Genomic DNA, 20,318 nt, shown 5'->3' with positions numbered 1-20,318 from the left:
ATTGGTTCTTATTTTTAAAAGTTAAACACCATAGTCCGCCCTTAAAACCCGAGTTTACAGCGCAACGTGAACACTAAATCTGATTAAAGGATCTACATACTAAGTTAGAAGGGAGGCACACTCGCAGTTATTAGCAATTTTAAATTCACATAACACAGTTATCCGGTTAACGGTTTTAGTTTAGTGCCCCATACTGTTACTCATAAAGGATTAAGATCTATAAAGGAATTCATTCTCTCCCGCTCACCTGGTCTTCAAGTTGTCTGGCACGAAAATATTCCACCACGAATGACGTTTCTGACGCGGAAAATAAGCCGAATGATGCGGATCGATATCACCGCCGGATAGATCACCCGACGATGCACCGATGGCGCTACCGCCCATACTGCCATTGGTCAAATCGCTTTGTGAGCCGCTTGGCAGGCTGTTGTCTATGCTCAATTGACTGATGTCGTTATTCTTGCGACGATGTCGCTCTAATTTGGCTTGAAGTGAACTGCGTCGTCGACGATTACGCTCTTTGTCTACGGGCGAATCGTAAGTATTGTTTATACCCTTCACAATGGGCCTTAGGCTAGAGCCATCATCGAAATAGGTTACTTTGCCCGGTTCATTGGGCGATGAGGCACGCACATGCTCCGCTGAGCTGAAGGAAATTTCCGGACTAGCGGGTGTGTTGGAGCCATCGCTTTTTTCGTGTTTCACAGCTGATTCATATGAATCTTTGGTTGTATTCTGAAAACGGAAAAGAGCATAATATTAATTGAAAGAATAAGAGAGGGTTTGCTAGTTCTTCGAAATTAGATACTTTGTCAATGTCTACCTAAGTGCTTGCAAACTAAGGGTTTCCAGTCGAATCTGAATGCTTGATTCATTGTTTCTGTTTTACTTTTGGGATTTATGGGTTACTTTTACGATAGTATATACCAGTTATTAACCCGTTTTTGTCTATGAAATTCTCACACATAATCTATACAGTAATTCTTGGGATGACTTTGGCACCCTATGATCAGTTTTTTGAAATATAAGCGCCAAGCTTATGAGAAATAATACTCGTATCAAGTTATATCCACAATAAGGAGCTCTATTAAAATCTGAATGAAGAATCTTGAGATTTTTTCAAAGTAGCTGAAAGTTCCATCAAGAACTTCCTAATTTTTCAGGTAATCTGAATTTGTTACACCACTACCACTGATCTATGATTACATTAAACCTTGAAATATATAAATCCATTCAGTTTTATCGTTATTGATCTACAACCCAGTTTAATGAAAAAGTAGGCTATCATGGAAGTTATCTAACAGTTGACTGAGGAAACGAGTTGTTTTGACGACAATGGACCATGATGAGCCAGTTTCAAGGAGGGTAGCGAGGGTACGGTGGCGGAGGTGGACTACTTGTATACAAACAACATCCGGTTTTACGATAACGGCATTATGCCTGAGTTTTGGACAAGAACTGTTTTTTTCGGTTCTAACCTGGATCAGTAAGTTTTAAGCGAGGCACAACAAATATTTCACCTAAAAGTCACGTGCAACTATACTCAGCTCAGAGCCAAATCGTTACACAGAACGTACTTGATCCGTGTTTTGTAATACTAGCAGCTAGAAGTTAGTAAACACTTCTGATGACCGAATCCCTTACACTTTCCTACAATAACCTACAAATACAGGTATATACTAAATGTGCACTCACCTTATTACTGTCGCGTCGTAAAAACACCGCAATCGAGCTGCGTCGCTTCTGACTCTTATCGCCTTTGCTTGAGAACAAACCCAAGGCCAATGAGCTGCGACGTGGCGGCTTTGGTGGCGGCAACGGTGTGGTAATATTCAGCGAATTCTCTACCTCATCACTCACATGCTCATCGATGTCGACCAATGACGGTATGGAGGCGCTGGCCCAATCTTTACGCAGCCGATAACGTCCGCTATCGATAATACTCATTTTGGATAAAAAAAAAAGCAGCGCGCGCGCGCGTGGAACTGTCTGCGGTCAAAGTCAGTGGGGTCAAGGTTAGTGAGCTTAACTTTCGTTTAGCAATTAATCAAAGTCGACTTTGACTTATTTTCGGGTTTCTTTGTTATGAAATTTCAAATAACGTCCTTTTCGTTGTTTGGTAAAAAATTTAGGTAAAAAATCTGTGAAAATAAAAAGATCAAGTGGATTAATGATAACTTACATATCTGTGAAATAGTTCCCAAAGAAATTCGCATTACTAGCTTCTATAACTGGATATTGAGTAATATTTTTCATTTGTAGATTTGTAGGATTACAGTGGGAGCTGAGAACAAAAAATCGTGCATAAAAATTGCCTGGCGTTTATTGCCGATTTAACGCCTCGCTGGCATTGCCTGCTTAACGCTCAAAATATGGCTAATTGTGTTAACAATAAATTATCTGTTTTCGCAATGTGATTGTTTTAATAACACGACAATTCACGGGCCGTACGCCCTTTTCCGACTCCACCAACCACTTGTCGCCGCGCAAGCGGGTGGCGCGGCTGTCGACGGCCGGTGATCATTCATTCATATTTACAGCGCTTTGTTTTACATTGTGAATCTCGTGTAAATCACGGGCATTACATGCGCTTAGCGTGTTCCGCGCATATCGACGGATAATCGAAGCTGTCAGTCCGACAGCCGCCAGCCAAACCCGCCGGGTTGCCGCCAAAGCGGCAGGTAAGTAAATAAACAGGCAGCAGACGGGCAGCTGGGCGGCTGGAGGCTGACGAGCGGATGCACCTACTCATTCGTATACTACAACTCGGTCTATATAGTGTGTATGTATGCGTGTATTCACTGCTGATTGACACTTATCGCTGGCGTACCCGCTCGTACCGATAGAAAAACTCATTTGTAACACATTTTTATCTGCCGCCGTGCGGTTTCAATGAAAATGAAAGTTTTACCCCGTACAGCGCACGTCGTACGCGTCTAACACGTCTAACGCGACGCTGCGATCATTGATCTTTGGCCCGTTTTCCCACACGTCGTCGTACGTACCGCACAAGCTGGACGTGACTCATTAAGCGCATGCACTGTGTGGTGAGGGGGATATTTCCAAAGCTCGTACTTATGACTTTGTGATTTCCACTTAATTCGAATTCGAGTTCGAACAGTTCGCTTAGCCGTAAATATAGTATTAGTTTTAACTGAAGCCGCGTAATTATCCGACATCGGCCAGGCGCTAGATGACTCGAAAAACTTATGTGTAAACACTGCTTTGTTGCTGTGTCAATAGAAATTGGCTTTTAATTGGCAATGTGTAGGCAATTGCCTATATACTTTGGTATCAACACAAATGCTGTTTACCTGCCGCCACTGTCGAGTTAGTAATTAGCGCCTTTTAGTGTCACGTTAATTAAACACAATGCGAAATTAGCGTGTCGTCGTATAATAGGCTGTGTTCGGATTTGTATTTGCAACGAATTTGAGGTGTTCATTACTGCACGAGCGCAAATTGCAGTTGCGGCAATGACATTAGCGCTTTGAGGGGGCGGGCGAAGGGGCGGACGGTTGAATGAACTCGAGTTAATGAGAAGGTGACGATATTGTTTAACTTCTGTTTGCACTTTTTTGCGGCATTGACATTTGATAACACACAGAATTAGATAATAAAAAATCCTAACGAAGTGCTAAGAGTGGCCAGAGTTCGAGAATTAAACAATTTTCTAATTTCTGCAAAATACTTAATTCTTGTTTTCAGATTATCACGTTAAAAGTTTTGAGTAGTTTTCCATTTTTCGTTGTGGTGATATCATATTTTATAAAAATCTGTTTTGTCTTTTTCTAAAAAAAACTGGTGCGCATATGGTACTGTGCATTTACTGCCAGGAAACCTATTTCATATAAATTACAACTCTGTATGACTTGCCACCTTCTCCAGATGCTATCCGAAACTTGTCACTGCGCAGTTGCTGCCAAAAAACCTCCCTCTCAAAAATTTCAACTCCGCATGACTTTATCCCTTAAGTCTTGGCACAGTCTCATTTTTTCAGATTTGAAAAGAGAAAAAAAAGTGGCGTTACCAAAATTGGCGAATTGAGCATTTTAGTTGAGAATACTGCTTTTAAACTTATATTCCTGAACACCGATAATCTATGGAAAAATGTTTATAAGTTCTCATTGAAATGTCGAGCATATTTAATGCTTTCATATGCTTAGTCAGGAGATACAGTCTCATTTCCGGAATTATAATATACAGTAATCGCTTCGCTGAAACTCACACCTGCAAATGAAAAGTGGGTCATAAGTAACCAAGCCATGCGAAGAGGGTCGTGGCCGGCTCACGTTGAGTCCGCGTAAACAGTGGTCACGCCTGGATTGACTGTCAGGAAGGGTATGCTGTGTGTTTAGTGGCATTGGGGGGATCATCTACCTTGAGCTCCTTCTTTACGGCCAAGCTCTTAATTCGGATCAGCACTGTCAACAATTGGACCGTAGGAAGTATGCCATCGGCCAGAAGAGGAATCTATGACCAATAGGAGAGTAAATGCCTTCCAATAGGGCAACACCAGGTCATACACATAAATAGTGACTCACCAACATCTTGACAAACAGTGTTTATCGCCAGATTCTGTAAATGGCTGGTGAAAAATTCGCCTCAAGGAAAGTCAATAGGACGAGTGTTTCTATGAGAGATGCATAAGCCTAGGCAACTGTCAGTTACAAAATATATATTGCAGCATTTGCTATTTTCGAAAAAAAAATCTCAGACCAACTTCCTTGTGTAAGTGCTTCCCCAAGTGACAAATATTTCCGTTCGACGTTCGTTGAAAACTTTATGATCTATTACTGGAAATTTGCTAGGCTAATAACTGACGTATTAGTTAAATATACGTGTAAGTTTAGGTTTTTATATGCCACTACATTGTATCTACATACATCATTGCCAGCAATCAATCGTCAGTCAATGGTGAATATTAAATAGGTCTACTAGTTCAGGCGAGAATTTTTAATGACTCAGTTTCAGGGAGAAAACCAGGTGTGCAATGAAGATGACACATAATTGAAATACGGATTCAGAGACTCTTTAGCAAATGATTATTAGTACTTTTTAAGTAATTTACAAATAAAAAAAATAAAAAAATTTCAAAATTTTCAATTCACCAAAAATATGCAATTATATTTTATTGGCATACGTTTCAATATACAGTATACTCGTACTGTATTTAGTTCGATTGTAAAATAAAATTTTTTTAATTTTTAAAATTTTAATTATATATAATGTTATACAAAAATATTATGTTTGAAAAATAGTTATTATATCTTTTAATATGCGATTTGTTTAATAAAATATTAAATTTTATCTAAGAAAATATAATTCATCAAAAGCTCGGTGCAGCACCTAAAAATACACCTCAATCGTTTATTGTCAATAAAACCAGCTGTGTTGACGTAGGTGTCAACTATCGCCCTGATACCGCTATATCTACTCGTGTAGGTGACATTGTGATCGCCGACATACCCAATCGTCGTAGTCTAACATGGGCTCGGTTGACAGGCGTATCAATTCGAGGCGAATCAGCAAGCGTAATTCATTAAGCATTATTTCTTTTTATTTTAATTCTCCACATTTTGATTGATTTAAATTTTGTTTTTATTTTTTTTATTATGTGGTAATTATATATATTGCTTTTCATAAGATTTCTAAAAGGCTTGAAAAAACAAGTTTTTAAGTTCGAAAATATCGGCAGAAAATTTAAAATTTGTTTTGGAACTTTTTATTCATTTTTGTTTTCTAACTATCCCCAAAAGTTTCGGCCTTATTTTGTCGATCGTATTTAAAATATACAAATTAGATAAACAATAATATATTTTCTTATTTAAATAATCTCAGTTGAGTTATTCTTTGCGATTTAAATTACATTTCTAAACAAGACTAAATCGAAGACGATGATCTTCCTATGTAAATATCAACCCCAGTGCTGCGAGAAAAATCACATTTTGACTGTTTTCTGTTATGGTAGAATATGTAACCATTTGTGGATAAATATATACATTTTTGAAGAACTCACAACAGATAACCATTGAGCAATAAAGCATTTAGTGTAGCCGTCAAAATACTTCAAAGGTACGAAAAAAGCCAACCATAGCCAGCCTTCCTTCCAGCCATATAGGTAAAGTGGCTTGTTTTAAATGACAGCTTCAGTAGATAATGAGATGACATTCGATTTATTCTGCTAACAGGTATTAATTCAAACTAATTTTATTTTCACTTTAATAATAATTAAAAGACTTGTTTGCCCAACAAGAGCAGCAATGATTTGTAATTGGTGCTGCGTGGATGTTGTTAAGGCGGAAACTCTTCGAAGCTCCGAAACTCTTTGAAGCTAAGAGAGAAAGGTTAAGCTACTTGTTCTCTTCCAACCTTATCGAAACTGCGTGCAGTAAGAGTAGGTGAAATCCTAATCGCCATTTGATTTCGAACAAACGATCTGTACTGTTATATGACTTTAATTTTCAAAATATCAACAAAGCACTTTCGAACAGTTAGTCAACAGAGAGTCCTCTCGACGGTTATCATCCTAATTTACCTGTCTCCTGTCTAGTAATGTTTTCCTTACTTTTAAATATTGGAATATTCGCGAAATATTAAAAATAAAATTCTTTGTTGAATTCCCCCTAATAAAATCCCTCATTTATTTAAAATAATTGCACTTTGCATTCTAATAATAATTTCCAAACAACGATTTAAAAGGTGTCATATTCATTAATGTATATATGTATTCACGATATAGTGCTATACCTATTGCAAGCACTTACATACATATACACGAATTGCATAATATTGACGCCCTCGTCGAAAGTCAAGCTAGGCGGCGTGCCATCACTGCCTGGTATCTTCTTTAATTTAGCATATAAATCCTTGAAATTAGCAAATAATTGGCGTATCACGTAATAACTGCATGTATATACTTATATATATGTATATATAACTATATAACTGCAAATATCGACTTTATTTATTTAGATTTATAGCCAGACTTTGAAAGTGCATCAATTAGAATGAACTACACTTTTGGTATATGAATAGAATATCAAACGCGGAGGCTTTTAGGGCGTTGAGTTTTATGAATAATTTTTGATATTTCGCTAATCAATTGTGTGCTATAACGGTACCTATATGTGTATATACAACTATATACATGCAATACATATGTACATATATTACAACCTGCAAAATTATTTTCCTTTATTTTCAATGGTGTGCACTAATCGAAGCACCCTGTATGATTTGGTTTTGGTATGCTTAATGTAAAATAATTCTCAAAATTTTGAAAAAAGTAAAAGAACCGTTTCGAGGCAAATTTTTTTTTTTTGAATACTTCGATGCCCAATTCAGTGGGAAGCATCCACCACTTTATTATACCCTGAACAGGGTATATTAAGTTTGTCACGAAGTTTATAACACCCAGAAGGAAGCGTCGGAGATCCTATAAAATATATATTTAAATGATCAATATGTTGAGCTGAGTCGATTTAACCATGTCCGTCTGTCCGTCTGTATACTTACATATGTATATACGAAGTAGTCCATCAGTTTTTAAGATATCGTTTTGAAACTTTTCGAACGTCATTTTCTCTTCAAGAAGCTGCTCATTTGTCGGAACTACCAGTATCGGAACACTATAACATATATCTGCCATACAGACTGAACGATCGGAATCAAGTTCTTGTATGGAAAACTTTCACATTTGACAAGATATATTCCCGAAATTTGGTATAGAACATTTTCTAAAGAAGCAATGTAATCTCTGAAGAAATTGTTCAGATCGGTTAACTATAGCATATAGCTGCCATAGAAACTGAATGATCGGAATGAAATGCTTGCATGGGAAACTTCCTCATTTAACGACATACATATCTTCACGAAATTTGGTATGAGTTATTGTTTATAGAAATAATGTAATCTCCGAAAAAATTGTTCAAATCGGATTACTATAGCATATAGCTTCCATACAAACTGAACACATATTTACTAAAAGAAATGCACCTGTGAAGAGTATTGAGGTTGGTGAATAGGTGTGGTGAGTTGTGTTGGTTTCCTTAGGGTGGGCCAGTTTTTCCCGGGTTGGATGGGGGGTAGGCTTAACTCATTTAAACACATATGTATGTTGAAAGGACTGTTACCTACCTTTAAATTTTTGAAAGCTTTTTAAATAAATTATTATTATTAATTTATTTTTTTTAAATAAATTAGTATTTATTTAAATGTCTAAATTTTTAGGCACAATTTTTAAGATTTGAAAGTTAATTTTTGAATAGGGTTGCCACCTTCGAAAAATATAAAACACTCTTATGATCGTTTTTCATTGTCTGATTGCCAGTTAACTGTCAATTAAGCTCTGGTTAGCTTAATCGAGACTTCTGCTTTCAGTAAAAAATAACCTTTTTTTTAATTTAGAACTTAACTAACAGTTGACTGCTAAGCAGACATTGAGAAAATGGCCCTTAGTCAGCAAATTGAGCAAAATGCATGAATTTGCGTACCAAAAGAGTTATACTTGGACTAGTTGTAGTTCGGCTATAACCGCGTAGACGGTGTCTGCCAATAAAGAAGAAGAAGAAGTTGCAGTGATAATGCTTTTATATAGAGATGTCATTTTCTGCTCTCAATTGTTGCATTTTTGGTCTTTTCTGTATTTTTATACGTTCATAAAAACACTCGTGGCCACGCAAACCTTACCACTTTCTTAAATTTTTTCTTCGGACTTTTTCGTTCGTTCGGGATTTTATTCAATTTTGTTTTTTTATGTCTTTAGTAAGTGTAAGTAAACTTAATTATATTATCTAATTATAATTATAGTTTTTAATTTATTACGTTTAATGAGTAACACACAAATTAGCTTTTCTGTGCTTATACAAAAGCGGCCGATTTTTTTGTTTTTAAAGTGATACACCGACTTAACTTCGTGTTGCAATTAAAAAAAAATAAAATATTGATTTCAATTATAGTGTAAATGAAACTAAATTAAAAAAATAAAAAATATAGTTTTTTCATCGCATGTCAGTCTCTTACATTTACTTATCTGTAAGTGAATGTTTTTTGTTTTTAATTTTTAATATTTTTGATTAATAACATGTGAATAACTTATTTCTAAATAAAAAAATTCTCGCGAGAAGTACCGCTGTAAAATGTAGTCAAATGTGCGCAATACTTGAAAATTTTGAGTGGTAAGGTTTGCGTGGCCACGAGTGTAAGGATGTAAGTTTATGTACGTTTTGGTGTAAATGCCAATATTCACACATAAATGGTGTTATGAGCTAATTTTCAATTTTTTTTTATGTTTTCCCATTCCACTTAATTTGCGCTGCCGCCTCACGTTCAATTTTATGTCATTGTCATGACAAATTTTGAACATCCGCACATATGTACATACCTGTGAATGGTATATTGCCATATACATATAACGTACGCATATCGCATGTGCACGTGTTAGAGGATCAAAATATTTAAGGAATTTTCTTTCTTAAAAATAAGAATATTTTTCTCTAACGCCAATTAGAGTAAAAGAACAAGCGATACATCAAAAAAATACAATTATTAATTAAGAAAACTTACATAAAAAGAATGAAGTATGATAAAAATTAAAAATAAAAAAATGAAAAAACAGCGATGTAAATATTAAAAAATCCAAAAATATATACATAAATACGTACATACATACATGTATATTTATATAAAAATAGCACTAAAAATTATTAAAAATAGTAAATAAATTAGTAAAAATTACAAATTTTGGTGTCCATCTACTATTTGGAATAAACTAATAATTCAGTTATTAAAAATATAATAATAAAAGAATAAAAACAAAAAAATTTAACTAGAAAAAATTATTAGCATGTATATAAGTAATAAAAGAAAACTTGAACAATACAAGAAGTTAAGTTTAAAAAAAAGCTAATGAAAACTAAATATTAAAAAACAAAAAAAAATATTAATATAAAAACTGGAAAACTAAACTAAATTAAAACTTTGACAGAAAAAATTAGTTTAAAAATTTCATATTACTGTGTTTAGCACTTTTTCAAATAAAGTTACAATTTATAATTCAAGAATTAAAAAATAAAATATAATAAATAACTTAAAAATATTTAAAAATAGTTAGAGATGAAGAAAACCTTTACAAATATAAACTTGAAATAGTTGAAAAGAAATATCCAATTTTTATCACTTGTATAGTGCTTCGAATAAAGAAATTATTTATTTATTTTAAAAACATCTCGTAAATATGAAGGCGTGACAAGTGGCCTTCGCGTAGTGTTTTGCAAAAACGCTTTGGAGCTTTGCCAATGTCCTGCGCAATGCATGGACAAAGTCCTACAAAAACTTATACATACATACTTATATTTTTGCAAAGTCTGAGAAACATTTTGCATAAATATGTATAAGTGTAAGTATACATATGTATGTGTGTTCATGTAGTTGTGTGTGTGTTTTTGTTTGATTAATGGAAAAATACAAGGCCTATTTAAATGATTGTCGAGCAAAGTAATTATTCGCAGCCTCTGATAAGCGTAAATACTCGAATGATAAGCGCTGCGTAGTTGCCGCCAAAGATGGGTAGTCGGTGAAAATGCAAGCGGCCGCGTTGCCTTGAGTGCGCCTAGCTATAAATATACACAAGTGTAGCAAAATTTTCCATAAACCCAGCGGCGGTGGTGCAATCGTCGATCGTTGGCAAAATTGCATTTATATTGCCATGAAAACAACAACAAACGGGCAGTGTTTGTGCAGCTTGTCATTTTCGTTGGCACACCATGAGGGGCCGCTGGTGTCGGCTGACATATGTACACAATCGTGTACGGCGAAAAGTTGCAAGTGCCACGACGTGCTGATGTAGCCATTAGGCCTAACAGGCGAACCGCTGCAATGGCGACGGCGTTGGCAAGACGGCCGTCCATACCAGCGATAGGCAAGCAAAGCCGTTTCTATTTGGACTGTTTGGACCCACGAATTAATGATGTGTGATTGTCTAAAAATAGCTGGGCAACGATTGTGACTGCGAGTGCAGCAACAAAAAATCGTATTTGCCGAGATAAATAATTGAAACAGCTGCAGTTGCAATAACAAAAACAACAATAAAAGAGTTGAAAAAAAACTAAAAAAATATTATTTAAAGTAAAGCGCAAAACTACTTCGTAAGGCTCGCCATTTGCAACCACATCCCAACGTTCGCAATTTGAGCAATTCAATAGATGCGCAGTCAATTAGGCTAATCGCAGGTCTAACGAACGGTTGTTCGTCGATCAGCAATTCATTTTTTCATCAGCCTATTTGTTATCTGCTAAGCAGGCAGTAGGCGGGACAGCCTCAAACAAAGCGATTCATGGGAACAGGCAGAGCACATATTGGCGATTCACAAAACATTGAAGAGTAGCGAATTGAATAAACAACTGGTATAAGTTATATAATGCCTCGGAACGAATAGAACAAATAACTGGTATAAACTGGTATAAATAAAATGCACTGGCATAAAAAATATAAATATAATAGCAAGGGACAATACCACTTTATACCACTTGGTATAAACTGGTATAACTGGCATATACTATTATGTGCTTAAGCTAACAGACAGTTTTCTACCAAAAATTATTACTACAAAAGAGGTCTTGAATTATAACTACGCGATATTAATATTTCTAAAGCCTAGACTAGCTTAGCAAGCGACAACCGTATTTTCAACAATGACAGAAGACTACATTGGTGCACAACATCAACGTGAGATAGAAAGGTAGGGTTTGTTTACATTTCCCCAGAAAGCTTAACGGTTCTTTTAATTTATGACGTTGCATGTATCATTCTTGTCTCTATCATACGCATACGGAGTCGTATGTCGAGGATATAGAATTTCTAGGTAAAAAATGTAAGTTTTGGGTTTACAAATATTTTTCCACTTAATTTAATTATTTAAGGTCTTTATATATACTTCACAATCACTAATTGCAGGTTATTAGCTTTGGTGCCTCGTAAACTTGAAATCGAACAAAAACATAATAACAATTAAATACTCGCTCAGTGCGCTCAGACAAAGAAGCGTAACAAAGGTAGTTGAATGTCAAAAATCACAAAATAAAATAAAAAAAATAAAAATGACAGCTCGACCACTTATCGCTGTCAAAAGCAACTTTACGCTGATTAATCAGAACTTGACGCGACAAACAACTACACAAGATACAAAAACAAACAGCGAACCTTTCTTTGTGCCGCATTATTCGGCAACGCTCCAAAGCCAAGGGCTACAAAGAGCCAAACTCCGAAGAACTTCGAAAAAAGAAATACAAAGAGCTAAAGCTTCAATTGCAATTTATGTCGTTTGCGGACATACAGACATGCATACCATATGTATTTGTAATGTAGCATTTGCATTGGACATTCAAAACTGCACACGATCGCCTTATGTAACCGCGTACGAAATTGAAATTCTCGAGTGTGTTGAACTGGCATTTCTGCCGGTGGCCATCGATTTTATAGTCGCTTAAGCGCATTTTTTCTGAAATATTTCACTACAACAACAAATGCAAGCGAAAAAGGTGCAAAAAGTGTAACAAACATATGTATTTACTTCGTATTTGCATACCAATTCGGTTTCATTTTCAACTCAATAAGTGTCAACGCATCGGGTGACAACAATTTATTAAAAGCAAATCAATAAAAACGGTAATTTAATGCCAACCAGCATTTTACATATGTACATACTTTATTGTGGGTAGACATAACAAACTACCATAAACAAGATAAAGACATAAATACCAACAAAGTGTTCGTAAATATGCGCATAAGCGTACGAGGGTCCTACAAATAGTTACAGGTTTATACTCTTTATCCTGAATAAGGTATGTGGTATCTCTAAGGCTTCGGTAGCTTATTTTTCCACAAAAGATTCATATCATAAGGTTTAATTCTGTGGGATTAACCAACGCAAACTTCGAATTTACTTCACATTCATTTTTGTAATTTTTGGCGTCACTCACTCTCACAATTTTCCTTGCTCTCTGTATTGCATGAGTGTAAGAGAACTATTTTTGAAAAGCCTCGCCTTTAATTGAATGAATATATAAGAGATATGCGAATATTCGGATTTGTAAAAGTTTTCACCATCATAGAGTCCTCTGAAGGGGGGATTACTAAGAGAGATGTGATTTACTATTGAGTGATGCAAATATTGATTCAAAACAGTAACAAAGGTTTCCAAGAAATATCACAGTAATGAATTTCAATAAAGAAGGAAAGTAGTCACGCTGCCATCGAGTACTTGGGGCCATCCTTAAAATGTGAAGTGATGAAATATTATCCTTCCTATGAAAGAGAAGGTGGACTGCACCTTCATTAGGTAATATTACCAGATTTACCCTTCTTCCAAAAATTTTAAATTTAAAGAAGCAATTCCGGACATTGAAATGCTCTGGATTTGGTTCTGAATAAAGATATATCCTTTATTATACCTTTTTTATACCAATTTTCCTTATTTCGAAAACTTTTATTTGCTTTACTGGCGTAGACATCGCTTACGCGGTTATAGCCGAGTTAGAACCTTTATAGATAACAGTAAATTTGTGTGCCACATTCAAGCATGTGCAAAATTTCATATAACTGAATATCATATTTCTGAGTTTTACTTGAACGCAGCGACTTTAAAAACATTTTTCTTTTTTCCTTCAATCATAAACTATTTATGTTCTAAGCTTTATTGAAAATTACTATCTCTTCTCATTTGCACTTGTATGAGGCGCCGCATATCGAGTTTTGACTGACTACTGCTTTGGTTCAGTCAAAATTGTATTTATATTTATAAAAGCAAAAACGAAATTAATCACTCCAATGCAACATAAGTGTAGTGTAGATACTGCATTGATGTGGCATAAATCATAACACCTGTTTTTCTAATTATACCAGTTTATACCAGTTACTTTTTCGCAGCACTACGCTTCAAAGTTAGCAAGAAGCTTGGAAGTTATATAGAGAAAAAAGTAATTTCGCATAATTTCTTTAAATTTATTACTTTTTGTTTTAATTTTTGAAAATATTTCCGTTCTCCTAACTATCCTCGCCACCACTGTATTACAAACTCACTTTTGTTGCAGAAATTGTTTTCCCTTAACTTTGCCACAAATACCTTCAGTGCTCTAACACTATGACACATTAGCCTACATTCTGCAGACAAATGAATATGTACCATCATAAAAACATACATACATTTATATATGTACGTATGTATGTGTGTTGATACACTGGCATAATGCAACAAATTACTGTGCCGAACAATTTATGTGGCCGAATTTTTATGTCGTGTCGCTGTTATTTTGGGCATATAAATTTCCCTGTCTCGTCTGTGTCTAATTTGCAATTGGAACTGTGCCAACAACAACAAACAAAAAACGCAAAGCCATGCGATTGCGACATAACCGCAACATCTCTATTGTTATTATGAGTTTAAATGAATTCTTGTTGTTGTTGGTAGATATGTTTATTGTATATAATGAAATAAGTATTTATAAAGGTACATACATGGGTATGTATATATGTATGTACATAGGTATGCTGTTGAGTGTTTATCGGTTTTATACTTTTATATGTGTGTGTATGTTTTAGTGTTTCTTGGCACAGCGCAAAGCCTATGAAACAAATTTAAAAAAATAAGCAACAACAAAGTAGTATTTTAATTTTATTTTACAATGTGCACTGTAAATATGTAAATCCCTGCATTGAAAGCGAAATTTTCACACAAAACGTTTTTCGCTGCAATTTCGCGCAAAAATAAATTTTTATGCGCTCACAGTCGCTACTAAAAATCCACAACCATTAATTTTAGTATGCTGATTCGCTTACATTGTTTTTTACTCACATATTGTATGTAGATGTTGTATTAATTTATTAGTCGGAAGGAAATAAATGAAAGGAAATGGAAAGGCGTCTTAACTTGACATTGATTTATTATTTAGCGACCCCACTTTTGCTGTTATTGACCTCCGCAGTGAGTAAATGCATTTTCGCTCTTAGCGTTTCTTTTTAGTATTTTTTAATGTCAAAACTAAAAGAAAACTTTTAAATTTTTATAGGCAAATTCGCTCATAAAGTGTTAATCGTCGTCGGCTATGAAGGAGATTGCAGTGGCAGAAGACCAAGGCGTATACAAAAAGTTTTATGGAAGTTTTAGTTTTGAAGTAAAGTGTATAAAATATTTAAAAAATATTAAAACTTATACAAGGAAGAAAAATGTTAACTTCGGTTGCACTGAACACATAAAAAATTGTCCATATAAGGACTTGATTTTGATTCATCAATTTGTATGACAGCTATATGATATATTGGTCCGATGTGAACAATATATTTGCAGATTATGGACAGTAATTCATGCCAAATTTCGGGAAGATTCTTGTCTAACGAAAAAGTTTTTCATACAAGGGCTTGATTTTGATCGGTCAGTTTCTAAGCCAGCCATATGCAATTGTGGTCCAATATCGTTGTCTAAATCAACTAAGCTTGTCACAATGACCATATACTCGATCCTATCTGATTTATAGGGTTTTTGTTGCTTCCTTGTGGGTACTACAAACATCGCGATAAACTTAGCAAAGGGTATACTGTTCAGGGTATAATATACATATATACGCTATTCTGAAGATTTGTTTTTACAGTTTTACAAGTGAATTTGTTTTTAAAAAGGGTGGCAATACCCAAATTTCAAAAGAAACCTTAAAATTTAGGAAAGAAAATGGAAAAATAAACTATGAAATAACGACAATTTTCGAAGCTACATACATTTGTATGTATGTATTTAGATTATAGAATTTCAGTTAAGCAATTAAAAAAATTTTGTTCGTACGTTGCCTCTAACTCGATAAAAATTGGCCGACTTTTTTAAAAATCATTTCAACTTTTATTCTACGTTTCGCCGATACACTGATTCCTTACTGATATTTGATGATTTCAATGTACAAAATCGAAATTTTATTGCTTGCTATATGAGAGTTTCCATTACGTTTACTTTCTATTAGAACTTATGTAAAAATCTTATTATCGATTTTTCCGATTAATCGAAATAGATTATTATAATTAATTTTTTAAATTATCGATATTTTTTTATTAAGTGAAAACTCTTTTTCCTTTTTTTTTCTTTTATTTAGTAATTGAAAATTACTCTATATTATTTATTACTGTTTATTGTAAGTCTCTATGCTTTACTGTTAATCGAAAATCGATTTTTGTTGATATACCAGAAATTAACTTTCCGCATTTATGCTACCAAATAATATTGATTTCGATATCAATCATATTTTAATTCATTATTATGTTTAGTGATTAAATAAATTATTGACATTTGCTTAACCCTGGACGGGTATCGATATTTTGCTGTTTGCAAAACACGATGATTGTTAGTCGAATCAACTTTATGTTTATGTACAAATTCTGTTATCGATATTTTCTTGTTAATCGAAGAACGATTATTATATTTATTAATTAAATAAATTATCGATATATTTATTTTGTAATTGAAAACAGTTTTTATTATTTATATTTGTATTAAGTGTCGTTATTTTACCGTTAACTGAATTTCGATTTTTGTTTATATTCGATTAATTTTCGGTTCGACTTTATGCTAAAAGATATTAATCGATTTCGATTTAAATCATACTTTTTAGTTTTCTGTGAGCACATTTAATTTTTGTTCTCCTCGAAGATAACACTATTCAACAAATCTGAAGAAAAATTGGCAGCTGATGCGGTAAATGGTCTGTGGGGTATTTGAGGTGCTCTGATCTTACATACATCTAGTTTGTCATTTCAGTAAAAGGTGGTGGTTTGACTCCTACACGCCGGGACTACAACACAAAAATCCCACGTGGTAGGAAGTTTTTACAATTATTTTCTGTTTCAACAATTTAAAATTGGCTCTAACATAACAGATGAAAAATTTCTATAAGCTATGTAGACTAGTGTAATTTATCTCAAATCAAAAATTGAACTATACAGACAACAAAAAGTGAAAAGACCACACCACTGAACACACCCAATCGCTTTTATCAGCGACTCTCTGCAGTTCATTGGCAATCAAGTAGAAAATTCGTAGATTTTTTGCAATTATTCATGCCGCAAAATTTCCGCAAAAAATCTAGGAAAAGTCTGCTTACAGAAAACATACATTTATATTTAAAGATATATGTAAATATGTAGTTATTTGCGCGGTTTATTGCGTCAGCCATTCAGCGGCCACCGGCGGCTCCAAACGAGTTGCCACCGATTTGTGAGGGGAAACTGGCGCGCAATGAATTGCTTTATGCACCTAATCAGCAAAAGCGTTGCCACACATACAACAACGACAACAAAAAGGTTGTGTGCAAGCACATAAATATGTATGCATGTATATATATATATATGTATATAATAGTATATGTATAGCAATATTTAGTAAATTATGTTCGTTTCAGCGCCATAAACTAGTTACTCGTACTTTGTACAAAGCACACAAACAACAAAAGCAACAACTTAATTAACTATATTGACTTAATGCGAGCAGCCCACTTAGGGTTTGGTCGGCTGTTCGGCTGGTCGCACGCCATACTACAGTTGCATTGATTGCTTTTAATGAGCTTGACGCGGTCGCTAGGTGGGTGCTGACCACTGCAACATAAAATTATCAGGGCCACCGGCATTCCAAAGGCACACTGCAGCAGAGCATACTACAACGTAGCATAACATAAGGCATAACATTACAATACTTAACATAGCGCAGTACAGTATAGCAAACCATAACATAGCAAAGCATAACATAACTTGACATGTGCATTTGGCTGGGAAAGCGCGTAAAAACGCTTAATCAATTTAGTTGTCTAACTATGCGCTCACTTAGTGTGTATGTATGTATGTATATATACAGTATGCCCTCGTATGCCTCTGTGTTTGGGGATTAATTGTGCAGCGACAAGCGACAGTCGGCCGCCGCACGAGTTAGATTAACTGTGTCGATGCTGGAGTCCGATTGTCGCCGTTGAGACGACTTTAAATTTGCGCTTGCGTCACGTGCTAGTGAATGCTTGGCATCACATAGATTTTATGATTGCGAATGCGACCGCTAATGTCAGTATTAATAAAAGTGAATTGCAAGCGTTTTCTGAAAATTGAATATCGGTGCCAGTGTGTGTGTGTGCCGTATGAATTCTATGCTTACGGTCAATATTGCATATTTATGTTTACATGTAGATGGTTATATGCGAATTAGGGTGGTAATAAAAGAACAAATAAAACAAGAGAAAACATTAACTTCGGCTGCACCGAAGCTATAATACCCTTCACAGGTGTATTTGGTATGGCATAAAGCTATAGCATAGCATAAATTTGATCGTTCAGTTTGTATGGCAGCTATAAGCTATATTTGCCCAATCTAAACAAGATATTCGAAGATTTTAGTATTGCCTTGCATAATGATCTGTATTAAATTTCCTGAAGGCACCTTAACAGATACAAAAATTTTCTATACAAGGACTTGATTATGATCAGCCATGGCAGCTATAATAGTGGTTCGATAGCAGCGCTCCTGATAATTTAGTAGCTTATCTGAAAGAATAGCACGTGTGCACAACTTCAAATCGATTTCTCGAACACTTAAGGACTAACTCGCGTAATTCCGTCTGTCTATAGGACATGCCTAAATCGGCCCAGCTCTTCACACTGAACAGTTATATGTATACATATATGCTTTATATGGTCTCCAACGTTTCTTGTCTAGGTTACAAACTCAAATATGTTCAGGGTATAGAAACTCACGGGCACAGATTGTGCTACTAAACGAAATGGTTCAGAGTTTGTTCTTGGAAAACTTCAAAAAAGTATATAGTTTAAACTTAGTGGAAGTTTCACAAAATTTGTAGCATATTCACCACTTTGTGTAACAACAAAACAATCTCGAAATGTGCGCAAAATTTATAAAATATTATTATCTCTTCCTTTGCATCGGCACGAAGTTCCCAAAATCTGCTGTTAACATTTTCCTACTGCACTTAAGTGCCACCCTACACTAACTAAAATATATATTTGAAGTAATATAAAACTCTTCATCCTACATTTAAGTACCACCCTAAAGCATATACTAAATAAGTAATCGTTCGCATTGCTGCAATAACATTTAAAGCCTAATTCCTTCGGACAATAGTGGCTACGCCTTGTTTTCCACAGCTTGTTGACAAATGCAATTGCCTTGCATGACTGTACAATTTATTTATATTGAAATATAATATTTAAGTCGCGTTCGCTGGAATTAGATGAAGCGTGCATTGCATTACTTCTAATTAAAATATGAAACAATAATAAATAAGCGCAGCTATCGAATGGGTTTGTCTGAAAACAGCGTGCCCGTCACTGCTGGACGTTCTTTGTTACTCAAATGGCAAGCGAATACTATTCGGAGAATAGTGGAAAAATGTAGGGTAGCAGAAAATAAATCAATATATGTATGTATGTGTAAGTGGTTAGATAAGAGCGAGGAAATTCTGTTGAAGTTGCACGTCCTCAAATTGATTCATGACTCAACGGGAACATTATACTGATTGCTATATTTTTTCCATGGACTCTTGGACTGTAAAGCCTGAGAGCTTGAAAGAAAGATCTATCATTACAATATCATCCGACTGAAACGAGTCAGAGCTCCGTTGATCTTATGCGGTCTAGCACTAGACAATTGTACTCCGCAACTTCCGCAAGATCCCTTTGATTCAGAGTGAAACGGAATAGATAAATTGAATTCTTTACTCATCTTCCCTGATATTGCTTTCAAGGCGTCTAACCAAATGTGTAGCAGTTTCAAAGCGTTTTGTCGATATGTAAGAATCTCTTAACGTATTCACAGAAGTTTTGTCATCTCAAAATTTGGGTGTTTCTACTATCCAATGGGGTCGCAGCTGCCTCTGTCGATGGAAACTCGTTGAAATGTAATCTTATCTACCCCACCTTAATCTACATAAGTCTATTAAATCGCTTGAATGCAAAGAACTTTCATGAATAAACGTGTGGGAATAAATTAAAGGCTGAAGATGGTTGAATCTAATGCTAAGTTTCGACTGAGGAACTTCACCGGAGCACTAACGCTAGGTTTTGACTTAAGAAAGTACATAAAATTAATTGACTGACCACAAAAAAGTGGAATATTTGGATGAAGACGTGCTTCCATACTTAGGACCTCACACTGCTGCTATGTAGTTAAGACTTTTATAGCTGAATGTTGCACTGATGCGACCCCAATTACTTAAATTTCATACCAGCTCTCTGAGAGTAATATTGAAGTAAGTGAATATAGGTGAGAATAGAATTTTTACAGC

The 20,318-nt window shown here is 34.9% G+C and overlaps 1 protein-coding gene across 11 annotated transcripts in view; it reads right to left on the bottom strand.

Moving 5' to 3' along the window:
• The window catches only part of LOC120773898 (TLD domain-containing protein 2), a 275,286-nt gene that overhangs the window by 156,267 nt on the left and 98,701 nt on the right, over positions 1-20,318 (bottom strand). For 10 of the 11 annotated variants that reach the window (XM_040103078.1, XM_040103106.1, XM_040103119.1 and 7 more), the window contains exons 1-2: positions 1,696-2,143; positions 248-735 (exon numbers count right to left, since the gene is read on the bottom strand). The exons of the other annotated variant lie outside the window; for it this stretch is intronic. In XM_040103078.1, coding sequence (XP_039959012.1) covers positions 248-735; positions 1,696-1,947 — 740 coding nt within the window. In that variant the 5' untranslated portion in view covers positions 1,948-2,143. Of the gene's footprint in view, positions 1-247; positions 736-1,695; positions 2,144-20,318 lie in introns of those variants that run through there. 11 annotated transcript variants of the gene reach the window in all.

Source organism: Bactrocera tryoni, chromosome 1 (assembly GCF_016617805.1).
Source record: "Bactrocera tryoni isolate S06 chromosome 1, CSIRO_BtryS06_freeze2, whole genome shotgun sequence".
Taxonomy (NCBI): Eukaryota; Metazoa; Arthropoda; class Insecta; order Diptera; family Tephritidae; genus Bactrocera; species Bactrocera tryoni.
The sequence above is the reverse complement of the archived record's forward strand: the minus strand, read 5'-3'. Positions and strand labels throughout refer to the sequence as shown.